General features: G+C 39.0%; 1 protein-coding gene across 11 annotated transcripts in view; it reads right to left on the reverse strand.

Moving 5' to 3' along the window:
- Positions 1-22,304, reverse strand: part of NAV2 (neuron navigator 2) — a 783,367-nt gene that overhangs the window by 61,812 nt on the left and 699,251 nt on the right. For 8 of the 11 annotated variants that reach the window (XM_042439006.1, XM_042438987.1, XM_042438971.1 and 5 more), the window contains 9 exons: positions 21,834-22,301; positions 18,742-18,807; positions 16,768-16,812; positions 13,665-13,825; positions 12,898-13,086; positions 7,865-7,917; positions 6,122-6,145; positions 4,454-4,528; positions 1,285-1,368 (listed from right to left, as the gene is read on the reverse strand). In XM_042439006.1, the coding sequence (XP_042294940.1) occupies positions 1,285-1,368; positions 4,454-4,528; positions 6,122-6,145; positions 7,865-7,917; positions 12,898-13,086; positions 13,665-13,825; positions 16,768-16,812; positions 18,742-18,807; positions 21,834-22,301 (1,165 nt within the window). The remainder of the gene's footprint in view (positions 1-1,284; positions 1,369-4,453; positions 4,529-6,121; positions 6,146-7,864; positions 7,918-12,897; positions 13,087-13,664; positions 13,826-16,767; positions 16,813-18,741; positions 18,808-21,833; positions 22,302-22,304) is intronic. The other 3 variants (XM_042439023.1, XM_042438980.1, XM_042438962.1) reach the window with 1 other exon arrangement.

Below are 22,304 nucleotides of genomic sequence, written 5' to 3' on the forward strand. Positions count from 1 at the left end.
TGGTCGCCTCTGTATGGGGAGCCTAATGCTGCCCATTAATGCTTGTAACGCGGGCGTGGATTGCTCTTCAGGCTCCGTTCCCCTGCTTTCAACCCGCTTCTTCACCGCGGGTCTACTTCTGTTGCCAGCGCTGGGGTATCCGTTGAGCCCTCCGTCGAGCCCCCTCTGCTCCCCCCCTTCTCTGGGGAGAAAGTCTGAGACCCCAAATTGATTTTGGAAGCCCCAATCCCGCGTTCAAACCGAACGGTCCCTGAGCTATCAGGAATCCGTTCACTGAGGCGCCATGTCCCCAACCGGAAGTTCCTGATTCAAGCATCCGTGGTTTGAAAATGTTCAAAAAAAACGAAGCATTTTGTGTGGAACAGATTGTCAAACAGATTGTGGGATGCCTTCCACAGCAGAATCAGCTAATTAGACTGAACACTTGAACAATTTATTTAGATATTTAAATTATATCCCATGGTTAACCTGGCATGAGTGAAAACAAAAGGCTGGCTAATGGTAGAAGCCTTGATGTAATAGAATCACTCAACTGGATACCACCCATTGTATAAAGAAATGCAAGAAAACAGCATCTGTAGTAATGAAGTATTACATTAGCATAATTAATCATATGGCCTGAATACATCAACTAGTGTTCTGCTGCTGAAATTAAGCAGGCCTGTTCCTGTACATTTTTGAAATGAATGATGACTTATTAACCATAGGAAACCAGTTTGGGTCTCTTTGTGGGAAGTATGCAGTGCAACAGAAATAAACAAACAATTGTTTATGGCTTTCAGTTATTGCCTAATCTGTCTTTGTGATCCCTCTAATGTACACAGGCACTGACATGTTAATTTTGAGGAAATGAAAAGAAAGATAAGATGAAAGTTTTGTTTAAACCATATACTTGCAAAAGCTCAAGAAAGGGAGCTATAACAACAGCAGATGCTTAGGTGCTGATATACATGACATTTCACAATCTGGTGCCCTCCAGACACTAGGAGCGATAGTCTCCATCATTACTGACCGTTCAATATGCTAGATAGTTCTGAGGAGTAGTTCAGAACATATGGAAGGCCCCAGGTTGGGGAAAGCTGGTTTAAGATCCTCTTTACACCAAGAGAAAACATTGTACCAATGAATTACAGACACAATAGCAACATAAATATGATGGTTTTATGCTCTGAGGGAGATTTCTTCGCTCTGCAGTGAGATTCCAAAGATACTGCTTGCTATCAGTTTCATTACAAAGGGTCATTTATGCAATTCATGTTCATGAATATAACAAAGTGGACATGCCTTCTGTTCTGCAGTCATGGTAAGGCTCTGCAGTCTAATGGTCATATTCCCCAGACTCTGTTCAAAGGCTGCCACAAGGTGAGCCTGCAAGTTTAATTGTATAATACAGTTAAGATTTTTCATTTATAGATAGCAATAGCATTTACATTTCTATACCGCTACATACTGAACTCAGTAGTCTCTAGCTGATTTACAACATGTAAGCTAATTGCCCCCAACAAGCTGGGTACTCATTTTAGTGATCTACGTAAGGATGCAAGGCTGAGTCAACCCTGGAGCCCTGGGATCGAATTCACAACCTTGTGGCTGCAATACTGGCTACAGTACGGGCATTTAACCACTGCACCATCAGAGGTCCTTGATGGGTTGCCTGCTGAAGAATTTTTCGCAGTGCTATTCAGAATGGTATTCCTTGGATGCGTGATGGTCCCCAAGCCATTGGCTGTGTTTTGTGGCAACTCTCCAGAAAAGAAAGGAAGAATTATATATAAGGTCACAATATGATGCCAGTCCCTGACACATTGAGCAAAAACCTTGCTGGTCCTCTACACCAAACATCTTAAGAAACATTTACTTAGAAGAGACTCTACAGGTTACAGGATGCAATCCATAAATACCAGCCCTGTTCTAAAATTTTTCTTCATAAGCACCAGCATATATATCTTAGCTGTAGCACTCTTGTGACTAAAGAACAAAACAAGGCATAAAGTGGTCATACAACAACCACTAGTTCTACAGTGCATGGTTGCAGCCGCAGCACTCAGCTGATGAACAGAATGCCACAAACTTTTAGCCTTTGGCTCAGAGGTGTAGCCAGCGACTACTCCAATGAGTCTTAGCACTCTTCCCATTGTTGTATAGCTACCTGTCTGTGCAGTCTGCTGATCCCAGGTATGTTTGATCATGGCAAGTATGCTTAGGAGGGCAGCTTTCAAGCTATTTTCCCCAAGCTAAAGAAAATCCACCACAGATTTTTCTGCAGTGTCTATGAGGTACAGCAAAGCTTTAGGCAATCATCCTAGCATTGTTCTCCATCAGCAAATAGTTGCCTTATCCTAAGTAACTTTCTCCCATCTACAATGAAAACAACCCTAAACAGTGTGATAACATTGGGATATGTGGCTCTTACTCTCTCTGGCCCCTGTAAAAACATACCAGGCTGAATCTGTGAGAAAAATGTCAGAAACTAAAAACAAGTTTAGCATGGACTACATGTGATATAACGCTAAAAATGTTTATTTAAAAAATACTGCAGTGAATAATTCCTGTTTGAAAAGACGTGCTAGCTATTTAAAGTACCAGCAAAAACTCAATTCAAATACAGTCGGCCCTTCTTATACACGGATTTCTTATACACGGATTCAAGCATCCGTGGTTTGAAAATGTTCAAAAAAAGCATAAATTTCCAATATCAAACCTTGATTTTCCATTTTTATAAGGGACACCATTTTGCTCTGTCATTATATTTAATGGGACTTGAGCATCATAACAGATTTTGTTATCCATGGGGGATCTTGGAACCACACCCCAGCATATAACAAGGGTCCACTGTACTGGTATGTGTGTGGCATTCAAATAGTAGGACCTTTGTAAATTCTATGGTGTCAACTAAGGTAGCCATTCTTGGCTACATTTAGATAATGTAGCTGTTGTGTAGCCCATCCATAGGGACAAAGGTGGTTGCTATTTGACAAATTCTTCTCCCGGTTATTATTTTTTAGCAAACAAAACAAAACAAACAAACAAACAAACAAACACACCAGCTCTGTGTTGACTAGCTCTCAATTAGGGGAAGTCCACTTAGTAAATTCCTCCTTCATTTAGAGCCCCAGAAGAGTGGCTGCATTAACAAAGATGTGAGAAAAACCTGACAAAACCAACCGATCAGTATGTCTACAAGTGCATCACCATTTTGAAGAGAATCCTCTCCTGAGGAGCCCTGGTGGCGCAGTGGTTAAATGCCTGTACTGCAGCCATTCACTCAAAACCACAAGGTTGCGAGTTCAAGACCAGCAAAAGGGCCCAAGCTCGACTCAGGCTTGCATCCTTCCTAGGTCGCTAAAATGAGTACCCAGACTGTTGGGGGCAAATTAGCTTACTTGCTAATTAGCTTACTTGCTGTTCACCGCTATGATCTTTGGAATAGTGGTATAAGTGGTATATAAAAACAAACAAACAAACAAGACTCCAGCCAGTCTGGAACAGGAATCGTTTAGTGTTTTCAGACCACTTAGGAAGTGAGAGGAGATAAAATGCACCCTTCCCACTACCACTTCTAATCAGAATTTCTCCAGCTGAGCTATGTGGTGCTAGAGGGTTTCCAGCCCCAAGTCTAAATTATAGAGTAGTAGTTTGTGGAGAGAGTTTGCGGAAACAATTCTGAAGACTGAGTGATTCCTCTGTAAAGAAAGAAGGTTTTCTTTCAAAGAAAAAAATTACATGGCAAATCTACATTTACTATTGTCTCCTTCAAAATACTGTGACAAGCTGTGATTTTATCCATTCTATGCCATCATTGTGCTCATAGCAGCTAGGCCAATTATTTCATCAGCCTTATTCTGACAAGCCCTGGGACCACAAAAACAGCCCAAAGGTGGCACATGTGGTCCATGGAACACACTTTGCCCACCCCTGCTCTAAATTCTCACTAGTGTTGTTGCCTGCCAATATCTTAGCTCAAGTGGAAATGTGAATTAAATATGAAATTGCTTTCACATTAATAATAATAGTAGTGGGTGTCCCCTTTACAACAACTCAAAAACTAGTAGAATGTGCCCTACACTACCACAGTGACATAACTGGATATAGTGCATTGTTTAGACAGCAATTAAGTTAGTTCTATTTACTTCTGACACAAAACTGTATCCAAAAATCCTTATGTAACGCTATTTTTGTTGCGTGCCTTTAAATCACTCCTGACTTATGTGACACTAATGTGAACTTGTTATGGGGCTTTCTTGGCATAACTTGAACTGAAGGGGCTTGCATTTGCTTTCCTCTGAGGTTGTGACTTGCCCAAGATCACCACTGGGTATCCATGGCTGAGAGGCAATTCGAACTCCGGCCGCTCAGTTTCCTAGTCCAACTCTCAGAGCACTACACTATGCTGGCTCCCTATGTAACCCTACTTCCCACCAAAAACCATTTTCCCTGTCTGAATGCTACTTACATTTGCAGTTAACTGTGTTGTTAGAGCTGAGACCTTTTCCTGGGATGCATCCAACTCCCTTCTTAACTTGCGGATCTAAATATTACATTTCAAAATCTCACTGTTAGTTTCACCAGAGGAATGTTAGATGAAACAAGGTTAAGATGCAGAATAAGATTGAGATACAAGAATGTTTTAAAATTAGAAAACATTACCAGATATAAACTTCCTGCTTCAAAGGAAGAAGAGAAACATGGAAAGAACAATTTCATAAAAACAACATTCATATGAAATTTCAAAAACCAGACATGGCACAAGTTAGTTATAGTTCAAAGACCCACTAATGTTGTAAATAAAAGCATAATACAATACATCATAGTACAATAGTACAAATAATGCAGTTCAAATTGGGCACCTATTCTATGGGATACTCTTCTGACAGAAGCTTGTCAGATCTATACCACTGATACTTTCAGGAGCAAAGGTCAAGACATTTAAGAGGGGGGGGAGGCCAAAGTTATACCTTGGTATATATTTTGGCTTTTGGCTTTTGCTATGTTTTTATATTTGTTGTTCATTCTCATTTTAGCTATTCTTCTTATTTTGTCTAATTTTATTTTCTGTTTAGTCTATCTTTTGGGAGCTATTTGGTGAAAATCATAAAAATAGGATGGATTAATGGATTTTAAATTGTATAGGCAATTTTTTCCTCATTTTTGAACCTGGAAATATGAATGAGAGCAAAGCTCTTTGGTTTCTTATGTATTACCTGTATGTCCCACAAATTCTGGGAACTTGTGTCAGAAATCTTATATGGCATGTAGATACACATTTTGGTGCAACAATCTCTAGGCCAAATTGTACTATATGCTAGATTAAACTGCAAATATTTTTGTGTCTTTATTTCTACTCAGTTTATATAAATAATCTTTTTAACTGTGATTGGTTAACAGCTAAATTTTAACCATTCTCAAAACTCGTTTTTTTTTTTAAAGCATTAGACAAGCATCCAACTCAATGTGGTGCTGATTAGATGGCTGTATACATAGTAATACTGGCAAGCTCTTGAAAAATGAAGACCCTAAAGCAAGATAGTAAGGTGAATCATGTAAGAGTTACACTCTGCTGGAGAGTCTCTCTTCAGACAGTGGTGAATAGACTCTATTCCTTGTTCTTAGTTGTCACAGGGCCAATTGTTGCTAATGATCCTCAGGCATGCTTTTGACTATGACTGAAGTACCAATTTGAACTTGAATAGAATATTCCTTTCCTTATGTTTTAATGGTTGTTGCCACTTAAACCAAAAGTTTACACTTGAATGTGGAGGAGATCTTAAATGACATAATGTGACACACATCCTACCATGTATCTAATGGCAACAGGTCAGAGTCAATACCAATGAATACACATATGTCAGAACAGTTTGGTACTCCCTTCTTTTCCCTCTACAAACCCACCCCTGAGACATGTGCATTCGTCGAAATGTACAGTTCTGTGTGAGGAACCTTATGTGGTTGACAAAATGGATTTATACCTGTGCAAGGAACACAAACACAATGATAGGATTTTTCATTTGAGTCACTTATTTTTACAAAATCCAGGAGTATTATTCCCTTAAAAATTCCAGACATGTAAACAAGAATGTCTACCAACAATGCAGAAGAAACAACTAGTAGTATTCCTCCTTACCTCTGATTGACACTTTTCTTCAGGCTAGGGGGAAAAAAGAATAAAGAGTACTTGTATGAAATGCATATCAAAATCCACATAAGAATTGGGATCAGTTTCATTTTTGAACCTCTTGACACCCGTGAACATATTCTCAATTAATCTAGCAATTCTGTTAACTTTATTCCCTTATTTGGTTGTGTTTGTCAGCATCCTACCATGTTTAGCCCTAGTCATATTTGCTTAGGAGGCAATCCTTTTGGATTTAATAGTGTTTAATTTCAGGGAGTAGCATTAACGGGGAGGGGGGGAGGGTCGGACTACACCAGGTGACACCCATAATGGGAGGGTGTGTGACACCCAGTCATCCCCCCTCGCAGGCGTTTTTTGGTCCACCTGAGAGCTCTTCCACCACCCAAGAGCTAGCTTTCCCTTGTCCGGGCAGGCTTTTCCAGCCCAGACCTGGCCTTTCCCAGGCTGGGCAGGCCCTCTCCCGGCCGGAGCTGGCTTTCCCAGGGCTGAACGGGCTTCTCCCTGGGCTGGAGCTGGCTTTCCCAGGGCCTGTGCAAATTTTGCTGAGGCCCACGCCAGTGCCGCCTCTGGCCGCAGAGGTGCAGCTGCAGTTCTCATGAATATCCTTCTGGTCCCGGACTTTTGGAAACTCCACTGGAAGTTTGGGGCCAGAAGTTCCATCGACCACAGAAGCGGGCTTTTCCCAGGCCAGGTGTCACCCACTGTGGGGACGCCACTGATTTCAGGTAAGTGGATGCAGGGTTAAAGTTGAAACTATAATATTCTCTTAATACATCAATGTGAATTAAACTGTTACAACATACAGCTTTTATGATATGAGAATAAAAACATTTAAGATATAAACCAAGCCTTATGACTAAATCACAACCATATGTGAGGAGGAAGGATGAAGGAGGAGGTGGAGAGGAGGAGGGATGAAGGAGGAAGAAGAGGAGAGGAGGATTTCCATTCCATTTGTACAGGTTTGCGTTAACAATATACTGGTGATGATGATGTGTGGGGTGGTGGTTTGATATCAGCAAGCCTCTGAGGGTGTTTTACAAACTCATGCGCATGAAGAAAAACGAAAGTCCCTTGACCAAGTACACACTTCTGAGAAGTATAGTTGTGCGAGACACATGAAACTGAGGGCAAATCACTTCTTGTTAAACCACCTTGACATATTCAGTATGCATAGCTATGTGAACCCATGTTCAGTGTGAAACCCAACGAGTTTGGTTATGCAATAAGCCTCTGAAATATGCAAGAGATTACCATGTTAAGTAAAGCCATGTTCAATGCCCAAATGTGCTGTCCTGTGTTTTGGGATGGGGAGGGGGATGGTTTGGCCAGAAAGGAAAGTACATTTGTGCCATCTGGAATAATGCCCAAATGTCCTGCATTTTGATCATGCCTAAGAAACATGCATTTATGTTAACATTTTTTTAAAAAGCAGCCATTTTTTCGTGTGTACTCCATTTTTTTAAAAAATTGTCCTACATTTGAAAATTTTGTCCTACACTTGTCCTACATTTGTCCCAGTTTGGAGTTCCTGACTTATGGCAACCCTATAGGAACATCTCCCAGGAGCTATGGGAACTCCTTTTCAGCAGATGGACAGGAGTAGCTTGACCTAGGGACATAATGTTACAGTTAAACATGGAAGTTTCTTTGATTTCAGTTTGGTTTAATTTTCTGGACTGTGCCTGGTTTTGAAAAAAAAGGTGGATATTTCTATTTTGTGACACTCACCGTTGAATAAATAGACGATGTGCTCGAAACTAATGACAGAGAGGAGCCATGCACTAAAAGAAACATAAAAGATACACATTACTCATCTGACTGCGTTCCATAAGCAATGGAAGCAGATTATTTACTACAGATGCTTCTAAGATGTTTAACATTTTATCATTTAAAAAAAATTGCATCACCAGTCATGAGCATATTTACTCAAAACAAATCTTGCAGAAGTACCAAGAAGTAAGCTGAAATAAATGGGAGCATTATACAAAACATACCCAAAAATGGTCTCAAATAAAGCTTTAAAAATCATTATTTGTCTGCCTGTTATGTTTGAAACATTGCAAAGTCATGATAGCACATGGAAAATGAAACAGAAGATGATGAGAAGCAGACAGAGTAAAGGTTAAACTGACCAGTCCAGTTTCACCATATGGTTGGCCTGAAGCATAAACAGCAAAAGGGAGTTAAAAAACTTCATAAATAAAGGAGACTGAATATTTTGATGTGAATAATACAGACAAAAACTAGATTTCAGATAGCAAAGTAAGAGGGAAAAATATGGATTATATTTTGAAAATTCTTCAGTGGCAGGAATGGGAAACCAATGCTCTTCCAGAACCTTTCAAAACAACAACAAAGAGTCTTGTGGCATCTCAAAGACTAATACATTTTATGTGGTCTTACGATTTGATGGACTGTAGTCCATTGCATCAGATAGATGAAAGATTGCCTCGGTTCACAGATGCTCTTTGACTGCAACTTTCATAATAATTTATGTTGGCTATGACTGATTGACAATAAAGTTCAATAAGCTCAGAAGGATCACAAGTTATACTTCCCTTATATGTGTGTATATGTGTATGTGGGTGGGTGGGTGAAGGGAAACTAAATAAATATATACCTTGTAAAATAAGAAATTTCAACTGACTTTGAACATGTGCTTGTTTTAAAAACTAATATCTATCAAATCTAAATGTAAGCAATAAAGTGTCTGAAATAACTAAGTTTCATGAAATGAAAATATCTTTTGCTGTGTCCTGGAAAATCTAGGCTGAATCTAGTATTGGTCCTACCTAGAGCAGACCCCTTGAACTTACTAGGACTTTAGTTGTGACCCAAAATTCAGTGGTGTTAAAGCAAAGATGGAAAGAATATTTAAAAATATTCAAATAATGGTAGAAAAACATATTCTGAGTGCTGAGAAATTTTGAAAAGAACCCTGGACTGATATGAATTTCCACAGTTCAGATTCTGCACAAAATTTGCAGATGGTTGTTTTGTGCAAAAACAGATTTTATATGCAGAAAATAATATTTCTGCTATTATATATTACTTCTTGCTGTTTCATGTGCAGAAACTGCTGTAATTGGCTGTAATAAAGCCCCAGGACAACACATTTTTCCCATCTGTAGCGGGCCCTATCTCATATTGATGTTTATAAAATGTTTGACTTTTATCCCTAACATAATAGTGCCACCTAACTCAATGTTATGTGTTGAACAAATAGCATATGAACACTACTTATTTACACATCCCCAGTAAAAAAGGAAAAACAAAGCTTGATATGCCGTTCTTCCATGATGGCATGTCTATTGTCATCAAGAACAACTGTCAATAATTACTCCAAAACCAATGTAATGGTACAGTGCGTCCGTGTCATATGTGGGCATGCTTTATGCAGCTTTGAGTATATGCTGAAAGCCGCATGGGGAGGAAGGGGCAGAACATCCCATAGGGACTAATGGGGTGTGCGCCGCAACACTGCCGTGTGCACGAGCCCCATTCATTTAAATGGGGCTCGAGCATACGTGGAATTTGCTTTACGCGGGAGAGTCCAGAACGGATCCCCGCATAAAGCAAGGGCACACTGTATTTGACAGAAACTCTCCAAAGCACAAATGGATCTTAGACCAACATACATAGAACAAACTCAACTTTTTAGATATCTGGGCATGGTTTTCAGTGAGTCCCTTTCCTGGAAAAGGCATAGGGAGGCAGTAAAACCGAAAGCTGACAAAACAGTCAGAGTTTTGTTGGCATCCAAGAGTCACGATCTGAAGACTGCTGTGCATCCCTTTGCTCCCTTTAAACCCCTTTCAGGTATGTTGTTAGACTTCTTTTTCCTTTGACTTTTTAGGCTTTCTCCCCTTATCTAAATCAATTTCCTTGGGTCTTACTGAACCCTGGAGTTATACAGAATGTCCTTCCAACTCACTGTCACTGAATGAAAGAAGTATTTTCTTTAATGCTACTTCTGCCGCAGGTTCAGAGGCTCACCTCTTAGTGGTCAAGTGAGATTTTTCAGTGCTTTGGTCATATCCCTTACCGTCTTCGACTTCTATACCTGTGGTCCTGAGAGAGATTTTTTTTCCTCAGAAAGCAAATAGGGCTCCTTTCTCACACATCTAAATTTTGTATTTATCACTTTTTCTTCCTTAAACCAGTACCCATACTTTAAATTTATCTTTAGAGGAATATTTTGAAAGCTTTTTTTGAAGATTTTTAAAAAGGAAGGAAGGGAGCTAGAAATTTAAAAAAAATGGAAGAGCTGGCGAGGCAGGAAAATTAAAACTGTAGAGTGATAGAGAAAAGTAAATGTACCAAAGGGATTTAGAACTTTGGGTCTATTGCCTCAATCAGCTGCCACGATGGAATAGTGCACTGGTTCTGGATTGTTCCATCAGCCAGCTTGAGAATGGTCTATTTAAAAATGTGTCCCTAATACCCAAGGCCCATTCACACCACACAATTATGGCACTGTATTTCACTTTAACTGCTATAGCAAAATCCAATTGAATTCTGAGATGTAGGCACTCTCTGGCTGAGAATTGCAAATGCTCCTTCCTAAGCTGCAAATCCAAAGATTCTTTAGGATGTTTCCACAGCAGTTAAAGTAGAATCACAGGGTTTCTATTTTATTTCTTTTTATTGTATAAATTCTTCCTTCAAATGGCCCTCCAAATGTTATTTATTAGATAATGTATACCCAATAAATAAAGTAAACCCAATAAAACAGTGTCATCAAGTTCACCCTTCCAGCTGCAATTCTATGCTGGCATAGGCTTCTTTGAAACCTATTCTTATAACCTTTAACATAAGCTTGCCTTAGAGATTTCCAGCTAATTTTAAAGTGATCTATCCAGAAAAACAAATTTGACCCTATTATTATAATCTCCAAGTAAGAAAATGGTCCTGTCTTATGCAACTCACTTTTATATTTATCAAATACCAAGAATATCTGGTAACCTCTTAGCTGACCAAAACGTCTACCATGCCTGCAAAATTGAATACCAACAGTGTTGTGTTTCTTGCTGATGGAATGCATTCTAAGTTATTCCATTTTAAGGCCAAAAGTACAGTTATTAGGAAACCTTTCATATATTTTGTCTTTTATGCCTGCATATTTTTTTTGTTAAAGATATACTCTTCATAGTACACTATTTCTGGATGAATTAACATAGTTTTAACTATTATTATTAATGAAGCTAAAAGCACTAATTCATTGACACTGTAATTTGGAGAAAAGGACAAAAAAAACCACGAACCTTTAATTATTTTACAGTTTAACATGAAACTCAAGCGCAAGTGTAAGAGAAGTTTAATCTTATGACATTAAATTCTCTAATTATTTTGTTTTCTTCCATGATCTTCACAGTAATTTTATGCCCTGTATTATGTGTTATTGAAATAGCTGCCTCCCTGATTGCTCTGGGCAATAACACAATTCTTAATTTAAGGAAAGCAGATCTGAATTTGAAGTAAACAAAAGTGTGGTTGTTGCCCATCTTCTAAACACCATTATTGGTTCAAAGACAAAGCCTCAAAATTTGCTGTCCAGTTTGCCACAATAAATCTTTCTCCCCTATCCCTCCAAAAAATCAGTATCCAAAAACAGAGATACGTACAATCCACATTTGATTCATAATATGAGAAAGGAAACAAATATTTTGCTCAAGTTAGGGAATTGCTATCTGGCGCTTATGAAGTAGTAACGTAAGTAAATACAAATAATATTAAATGTACCAAGAGTTTTAGATCATTAGCATTTAATGAATATCAAAGAGGGAAGAAATCAGCGGGGGGGGGGGGGGGTTGCTTGTATGCCAATAGGGCAGTGAATCCACTCTGAGCTCTAATCTGAAATTTAAAGGAGTTATCCAAGGTGTTGACTTTTTGCCATAGAGATTGGCACCTTTCACATTTCCTTCAAGAATAGACTAAAATCCAGACTGGATTCATCATCCTCTAATATGGAATCAAATAGCTGCCACTAGTTCCCAGACTGTGGAAGTCCCTTCCATGGGAAGTTATATCGGCTCCCTCCTTGCTCTCTTTCTGCCGGCAGCTGGAGAAATTTTTATTTAGGTAGGCATTTGGTGGGTGAATTTTACTTGTGAAATGTGGTGTGCTGTTTTAATGTTTTAATTGTTTTTACTGGTTTTAACTATGCTGTTTTTAACTTATATTTTAATGTTGGTAATATTTAATTATCTTCTAACTTTTGTAATCAATGTTTTAGTTCTTTTTTTTTAAATTATTGTAACTTGTCTTTAATCCCATTGTGGGAGAAAGGCGGGACATAAATCCTTGAAAGCTGCCTACATTAGGACTGAAAGACATGAAGTGAACTATCTTTAAACACTGAAAGGGTAACATTAGGTATTGCTGTAGACAGGAACAAGGATTTTCTTTGATGGAAACATTACATGGTATTTCACAGCATTTGATACCTGGAAAATTCAAGGCATTAAATGCTGAAGTGGTCTAAGGCTATTTTGCATTACATCTCAGATAACAAAATCTGATTGCCAAACCCGTGTTTTCTTTATGTCAGAATTTACTGAACTCAGCGCTTATTACATTAACCAACATTTTATATGCTTTCATTTTGCATTGTTTTTAAAATAACCTTAAATATAAACAAAACCAACATTAATTAACATGACATATTGGTTAATACTTCAATAATTTTTCATAATTATCTTCCACACCTAGTTTCAGCTATAAACTTAATCTAAACTTTGAAAAAAATCTCCACTTACCCTCTTCAAAGCCATCCCGGAATGACCCAGAACGGCTCATTGTCCTGCTCTTTTCATCCAGCGACATTGAGCTGTTCCGGAACCGGGTGTCACTGTAAGGATCATAAGGGCCATCTGCATTAGAGAGACTGTGTGTCCGAAGCATGGTTGGGTTTGACAAACTCATCTGGGTTGCTGTGGTAGGGCTTGCTAGAATGCAAGGAAGACACAGAAAATTCATAAATCTACATGCACGCACACACACACGCCTACTAAAATATTATTGTTACTATATCAGTATATAGTATGTTTATATCTTTCTGCAATTTCTCCATTTACAAGCATTTGATCAATTCAACAGGTATGCAAGAATTTCCAGTGCATATACAGAACTCTTGGGACAATCTTGACCCAAGAATAACTGCATGATAAGAGAATAACAAGGGTATGCAAGGCTCCAGGAAATGGGCTCTCTTTTTAACTTCTTCATATAACTATTTCTATATCACAAGAGTGCAAACCAAATAAAGATAATTAGATGCAGGAAGCATATAAACCAGGGATGAAGAATGTGTGACTAATCAGATGCTATTGGACTATATTTCCCATCATCCATCACCACTTGCTGTACTGTGAGGACTGATGAAAGCTGCAGTCCAACAACCCATGGAGTTACATTCCACATCCCTGATCAATCCCTAATTAATATGTTGTTGTTGCTTCTATTTTTATTTATATCCTGCTGTCTTCCCATCTCTGGGATTAAAAAAACATGTGACTTCACTCACCAAGTTGAGAGAAGTTAAATCTGGTCCCAGAAGGTGATGTAATACTGGAACCAGAAGAAAATGGGGAATTGACAACTGTATCTTGAAGTCCTCCAGCAGAGTGTGAACGCAGCCATTCTTTTGCTTCTTCTTGATTACGAAGTTGTGATGATGGGGTATACCTGCACAAAGAAAACCAGCCTTATTTTTGCTAAGGAAAAATTTCATTTGGCCAAAATCCAAAGATATGTGGGCAGGAAAAAGAAAGCAACCTGAAATATGTCCCTTGTTTGCCAAAATACGTAAAAACAAAACAAAAAAAAACCTGGATTGTGCCAACGTAAGTTACATAAAGGAAATCTTTGGGATCTGATCTTATACACATGTATGAGCTCATCTCATTCTGAACATACATAGTTAAATCTTGATTCAGTCACATTTAGAGAAGTGACACTGGAATTAGTAGTTATTAAGTGACTCAGGATTAACTTGATTTCAGTGATTAAATGTGACAGAGCCTGGATCCAATCCATTAATTACAAATAGGAATGCTCTGAATTTTTCATTCAAGACAATGCTGTAATTTTACAGATGGTATTGGCTATCTGAGAATCTCCTACCTATAATCATGAAAAAATGCTGTTCAGCATTGTTATGTAGTATTTATCAGATAAAATGTCATATATGCTGCTGGCAAAGTGAATATGAGTGATTCTGGAAATCAAGCCAAAACAAACAAAATGTGATTCATGTATGTTTTTGTGATATTTGTTGGTGGTCTCCCATTCAAGTACAGTGTGCCCGCATGATATGTGGGTGCGTTATACACGGCTTTCAGCTTATGCTGAAAGTCGCACAATGGAACAGGCAATGGCACATGCGTCCATGGTGCATGCACTGCGCCCACAAACCCCATTGTTTTTAATGGGGCCCAAACGTATGTGGTACAGTATTTGCCTTATGCAGGGGGTCAGGAACGGATCCCCCGCATAAGGCAAGGGTGCACTTTACTAACCAGGGCTGACCCGGCTTAGCTTCCATGATCAGATGGGATCTGGTGCCTTTAGGCCCTCCTGGCTTGTAAATAGCTATTTGCATATCTGCCTATGCAAGTAAGATTTCCCTTAAGGTAAGGCATGAAAAGCTATGGCTGGCTCTTTGAGGTAGGCTTAATGTTGAATATTAAAAATAATGACCATGTAGGACTTAGATACTCGTAAAATCAATCTAGAATATAATGAAACTGATATAAAGATTTCCCATTGTTGCTGTTAATTGCCCTTGAGCCAACCCCGAATAATGGCAACCATGTGGATAATACATCTCCAAGACCACCTATCCTCCCACTGCTTTGTTAAAGTCCTGCAGATCGATGCCTATGACCTCTCTGGTTGAGTCTATCCATCTAAAGTGCGGCCTTCCTCTTTTCCTACTTCTCTCCACCTTCCCTAGCATTATTGTGTGACTAGTAGAATCAAGGTTCAGATCTCCACCATGCAATATACTAAGTGAACTAATGCAGAGCACGAGCAATTCATCTAACCTATCTCACAGGATGACTGTAAAGAGAACATGAGGATGGAGGTGTGATAGGGAAAGAGGAACAACGAGGGACATCACTATATGCCCCTTGCAGAGAAAATCTGGTAAATGTAACAAACAAATAAATAAGCATTTAAACAGCTGAACTCTTGTGGTATCTGCACGGCAGAGATAAACTCTACTTGCTAAAATCAAAGGCCAGGATCTGATTGGAGTTGGTCTCCTGATGGAATTGTTTCTGACAGAGGAAATAAGAGGACAATTCCACTTTCCCCTGAAGACCTCAACACCTGCTCTAGGTCTGGATAGCCTTCCAGTGATGGAATATAGGGGCAAGAGTTACATTACTGGCCAGGTCTTTGCATGATGTTGGATTTAGGCCAAAATAAAAAAATGCAGGTAAAGCCCATTTATGTTGCACAAATGGATTTTGTACATGCAAGGTGTGGATATAGATGAAAGCCAGTCCTAGAGCTACTGAAGATAGAAAATATGGTGTTGGAAGCACCACCTTTATCCTCCTATCAGTCAGAACTCGTCACCTGGTGTTAAAAGTTTTCCATGTATATAGATCATTGAGGGCTGGTACCATAAAAAGGCATATATATTGTTAGCACAATATAAAAAAAGCAAACTGCAAATACCTACCTCTTAGATAGTCACATATTTCATAATTAAAAGATGGTGTTTGTTAGTAGTTGGAGCAATCTGACAGGCATAGAAAATGATTCAGATCCACCATCTAACTCCATCTTGCCCCTCCCTCCCACTTTACAAAAACACTTTTACCATCCAGCTCAGTGAGACAAAGCTGCTATAAAGAACAATGTGTTTATAGCATAAAATAAATTGCAGCTATAATTTAAACCCACCAGCTCAGTTAGCATAAAAAGCAGCACAATTCAGTCAGAAGTTGAAATGTTGTTAAGTTAGCCAGATGCTTTCCATGGAATTAGTTTAGCACTTTCAATTTGTAGCACTCATGTTAATAAAACTACTGAAATGGTAGGTCTTAGAAGGAACACACTCTTCTCAGTGTAATTTCTCTTGGTGTCAAATCGCCAGCATTACATGATAATGTTACAGAAGCATTTATGGAGTGTCTGATTGGTCTGGTTCTTTTTTGTTTTAAGCACAATTACAGCTTCAAGTACTGTGGAGCAAAATCTGCATTTCTAATAACCTCTACACTCCTCTTGATCAGCATTTCAGAAGTTACACTGTGAGAATAGCATCAAAAGGGTTAACTACTTCAGTCATAAAAGCTGCAAATTATTGCTTGCAGATCAAGCCCAATGATGGTTTGTGAGATGGTTTTTGGAAGAGCCAGCCAGCTACATATGTAGTCCTTGCTCAAGCTGAGAAGCCATCAGATGAAAAGAAGCATTTAGGGTGGGGAATGGCGAAAATGATCTGCTTCAAAGAGGTGGGGAGGGGAACAGGGAGGAAGAGATTGCAGCCACTCACTGCAAAAGCTGACCATCACCACCACCAGCACTGCCCACGGTCACAAAAGACACACAAAGCAAAGCTCTAAAAACCACATGGAAAACTGCTTATGCTATGCAGGAAACACCAATACCTGAGTCCTTTCTTAGGCAAAGTGTTCCTATCAAGATGTGGGTCGCTGTAGAAAAGTTAAAAGAAAAGAACTTCAGAGAAGAATAAAAGGGGAAGATTAAAGATCAGCTTGAAAGAGAGGGGAATTTACCATTATACAGCTACATCATAGTACCAGAGGAAAGAGCCAGGGGCCCCACCAAACCAACATGCAAACAGTTTCTAACAATGTGTGGACTGTGTTATACAGAACATGCACAAGGGACCATGCTAAAAGAAGTAAATCCGGAGGTTGTACTCTTAAACCATTTTACTAGTTACAAGCATACTTCCTTTATTTGACTTTTAACGGTCTATTAAATTTGGTATCACAGTGACCGCACAGTTTATCTTGCACAGCAATGACTATATCAGTTCTTTCTTAAAATGAAGTGTGCAATACTTCAAATCAATAATTTTAATATAGAGACAGCATTAAAATAAGATTATATACAGTAGCAGTAATCTCCAATGAATACTGCCTTCAAAAACACTTCATTTAATTGCAATAGAAATACAAAAAGGTTTTCAATTTTCAAATGGGCATAATTTGTAAAATTGAGCAACAAATACTTGGAAGGTCAGAAAAGGGGGGGGGGTGAGGAGAGTTGTGTAACTAATCAATATGTTGATTTCAAAATATGAAGATAGTTTTGTTATAGGAAACCAGAGAAGACCTGTGGGCATTTAGGCTTACTGTGGGGTAAGTGCTGTGTGTGTCTGAAAGCCTGATGTGCCTCCTAAATGTCAGGGAATAGTCCCCTCGCCTTCAGCATCCCTGAATCATTTGGGGAGCAGTCATTTCCCATGAATGGAAACTTTGCATTCATGGGAACTGACTGCTGCCCGAACGATTCAGAGACACTGGAGGCGAGGGGGCAATACCCTGACATTTAGGAAGTGTGTCAAGCTTTCAGACACACACACTTCCTAAACGTTTTACCAGCCATAAAGCGCTAGTATGAACATCTTCATAGGCACATGCTTCAGAAGCAAAGAATGGCTGACTACTGACTAGAAATTATCAAAAGTGTCTGTCTATGTACTAGCTATAACTGCCAAAGATATAAATGCTTCCATTGTAACGGGTGTGTGATTGATGCAGGTTTGTAATCTTGCTATATACCACGAGGCATAAAAGACAGTTGAAACAAATGTTCTCAAAATATGCTGCCTTAAAAAAAAGGATCCTGAATATAATGTCTCCAACAATGAGCTTTGAACCATAGCTGAAAAGATTTACTGACTATGAAATATACCACCATCTGAAATGGCAGTAGTGTAGGAAAGAGAAGCAATCACATTCATTCTAACATTATTATCAGCTACTAGGTGTCAGATAAACATAGCACAGATACCAGCAATAGCACTTCTAATACATAGCCAAATGCAACCAAATCTGCTTCCTGACATTAATTTTTACATGGTAGCCACACATACATATACAGAGATACAGATATAAATGTGGATAAAAAAGCCCACAAGACACATACACCCCAAGCCAAACTGAGGTGAGTAATTTATGACAAGAAGATATTTCAGCCACACTTAGAATATCTGGCACAGAGGAATCAAGACAAAAGGTGAGTGAGTCTGAAACGTGGGGGGAAGCAGCATGCCACTGGAATGCTGAAATGCTAGTGAGAGTTTAAACTGATAGATAAGTGAAGGAGAACCTCTAAAGTGATTGTTGATTTTTTTATTGTTGCAGGGCAGAAAGAGTCCCCTATGCCTGTCAGCTCTACCACATACCATTCCCCAGAGTAAACGGGGGCTTAGCACCATAAAATGGACTCTCACTAGCATGTCTTCTGACACACATCCCAGTGAAAACCACACACACATATACACACACTTCTTAACTGAGCACAGTCTTGCACAATACACTGTGGTTTCTTAAGTGTCTCAGTGAAACCTCTTGGGCCTTGGGCATTCTACTGCCCTGAGACAGTATTACCTGTCCTGTCTCCTGGGTAAAGTATTTCTGCAGAATTTGGGACTAGCAGCAGGGGAAGAGAGAGGGCTAGAAGAATAAAGTCCAACACGACAGAAAAACAAAACAGAACAAAACAACAACAACAAAAAGAGAGAGGAATATTAGCACAAAAAGAAGAAAGGGAACAAAAAAAATATCAAGAGTTTTCAACAGTTGTTTTGTTTTATGAAGCCACAGAACATCAGAAGATTCTAACAGAGGCATTAAGTTATACAGTAGAGCCAGAGAAACTTCATAATATTTCAAGTCCTGTGATCTTCTCTGAAGAAGGATTAAAGGCTAATTTGGAAACTTTCATTTTGTGGTTTCTTATCCACATGGAAAATGAATGCATGAGCTGAACAGGTAGGTCTCACCTTCCATGAGACTGTACACTGCAAAAGGGACCTTGAAAAAGTATATATGCTGTCATTCCATCATATAGTAGATGGATGATTGTATTACACAGTTAGCAGATCTGGTGCCCCCAGCATCTCCATCAAACTACAAGACTAATATCGCAGTGGTATCATTCCAACAGCAACATAATGAGATGACGTATGTATTCTAGGACCCCTCTTGTGATTATACAATGCAAAATCAAGTGTAATGGATCTGGGAAAGATTTGAATCTGGGATCAACCTATTTGGAAAGTGGATATGGAAGGTAGAGAACCACTGACAGCATTCCAGTGGAAAGGCTTTTTCCCAAGTCAATAAACCATCCCAAGCCACAGTTGCAATTTGGGCAGGAATCATATCACTCTCTAGCTCTGTAATCAGGACTATTTTGCTTAAAAGGAAAATATTAAACTGAAGAGTGTTGTTTTGTTTGCGACAGCTGTGTTTCCCAGACTTTTTTTTTCTTTTACCAGTTGGTACCTGTGTTTCAAATTTTGTCCTTCAACAACATGCAGTGGGATTAGTAAGTAACTCCAATTACAAGAGTTCACTTTTGTTATTAAAAAAAAATGTAAGTAAATTGAAGTATGGATATAAATCACAAGTAGGCAAAACAAAGCTTGTAAGCCCCACATTGCCAACTGATAGCTTTTCAGTGCACCTGGGCCACAAAGAATCTTCATTTAAAAAAACTGGCCACAATATTAAATTCATGATAATGGGAAAAAGTGAGATAGTCCATGTCACAGTTAATATGGTTCCTTTTAATTCAATATCAATAGTAAACATCATATTAATTACAGCCCATTTAATTTCACTTTATTTGTAGAATATACAGAAATTTATATTTAATCATAATCAAGTATTAGTAGAGGCATTTTATTTTGTAATAGTGAGTGGGGAGACTTTTTAAAATAAACTTATTACTTAAGATATTAATGTTAATATTTAATTTCAGCTATTTTTGATCTGTTTTACATATATTTAGCTCATATTTATGCATCCTTTAAAACGTTTTAAAAATGTTCAGCCACTGAGCTGTTTGCTAACCTGAAAAGTAGCCCTTGGCTTCTAACTTAGGGCCGAGACAGACGGCCCAAAAGCGGTCCCGCACGATCCCTAAACCTAGAATGGGCCGGCAGCAGCATCATAGCAGTGTACCATCCACATGGGTGCCACCATGATGATGTCACACATGCTCCGCATCCAAACGGTGTGGGCGTGACATCTCCGCATTGCCACCAGCTGCTTATGGCGGCCTGGCGGCAGCACAGCAATAGCCTCCAAATCGCAGGGACGTAGCTAGGATTTTAGGAAGGGAGGGGGTCCAGACTAAGTGCCACCATTATAATAGGGCTTTGGTGCGGTGGCAGCAGCACACACCATTCATTTTTCTAACAGAAGGGGGGGTCCAGACCCCAAGACCCCCCCCCCCTTGGCTACGTCCCTGCAAATCGGGACCTCCTTTTCTTTTAAAATTTTCTTTAAAACATCACATTTTAACCAAATCTTCACCATTCATACGTAAATACATTTCGGTTGTGTGTATGAAATTGTAATTTGAAGGTATACTTTTACTTTTGCTAGTTGTTTATGTCACTACTATTAGTATTACACTCGGTGCTATATGGAAATTATGATTTATGATTAACGTTAGTGCAAAAAAGCATTGCTCAGGATTCTGTATGGTGTGAAAAGAGAGGAGTGACACCATGAGTTACTGCACTGAGTGATACCAACCCTAGGGATGCCACTGGCAGTTGAGGCTATTTATTTTTTAAAAGAAGTTTAGTTTAGCCGTAGTACTTAAAATGCTTCACACAAACATTATCTCAGTAATTTTCACAACTGGCCAATATTACTAGCCTTTGTGGCTCATGTGAAATTTGAATCACAGTCTCCCTTATTCTCAACTTATGCTCTTGACTGCTGTACTTTTGTCAGTTCCATGCTGTTTCATTCACCCAGCACTGAAATGCTGATATAATCCTGTCTGGGATCAAGAATGAGGCAGAAAAGGAAATTCATCTCTCTTACGGACATGACAAAGCAAGCTGAGGTTTATAGCTGTGGCTCAAGAGGAAATAAAGCATACCTTTCATGGTTCCCACTCTGTCTTGAGGTGAATGTCAAATACTTACTATTCTTCTCACTGACAGGAACCAGACTTTTAAAATATCTGAGCCTCACTCAGGCTGTTCATTTATGTTGTGGTTCTTTCTTACCAAATCCTAGATATCTTCTGAAAAGGATTACTTAAGATTTGGGTCTCATGTGAAAACTATGGGTGATTTTACAAATTGTGAATGGTAGGAAAAGACATATTTTACTTTTTAAAGAAAACATAAATGTTTTGAAGTTATCACTTATCAGCCTTTTCCTGAAATGAATATACATGTAATGTGAGTGGCCTTCCATTTAACTCCTTAGATTAAGCTGTGTTTACAGTAAGAGGGAGAAAAAAAAATTTCTCCCCAAACCCAAACTAGGCGATAATAGTTATTTTAGACATGTTCAGACTTATGTCTGCTACTCAAAACAACACTTGTTCTGAGTAGGGTTCCTTTTTCCTAATAAACATTTGAGGACTGAGCTACTTTTTACAGAAACCAGCATACTATGTCTAGGTACTACAAATATATAAAGACACATATTTTGAAAAATGTCCTCACCTTTCTGACAATGTTGTCTTAACACTGTTGGTTCTAACAAAGGGTGTCAGCGAATCATCTTTAGAAGCTGCAATCAAACCACTGGAAGAGTTGTGGCTCAGCCCACCTCCACTGCTGAGAGAAATATCAATGGATTCACAACTGGTGTGCAGACTGCTGACAGACTGGTATCCAATCCCTTCTTTGCTAACAGCAGAGGAACTGCTGGGATTAGTTCCCCAGGTTAAACTGTTGGAAGGAGCTGAATGAGCTGAACTGGGACTAGATGCTAGTGGAGACTGGTTCATGTCTGCATTTTTACTATAAAGAGGACTACTACCACCACTGCTCAGAATGCCACTCCCAGAAGGAGAATCTGGGTTCCCCTGTTGGTTCATGGTTGCATGTGGGTTGGAGATGACCACAGAATTTTTCATGCTTTCAGCTGTTGTGATGGGAGCTTGTTTACTAGGCTTTCCACCAAAAAGTCTG

The sequence above is a fragment of the Sceloporus undulatus genome, chromosome 1, assembly GCF_019175285.1.
Source record: "Sceloporus undulatus isolate JIND9_A2432 ecotype Alabama chromosome 1, SceUnd_v1.1, whole genome shotgun sequence".
Lineage (NCBI taxonomy): Eukaryota > Metazoa > Chordata > Lepidosauria > Squamata > Phrynosomatidae > Sceloporus > Sceloporus undulatus.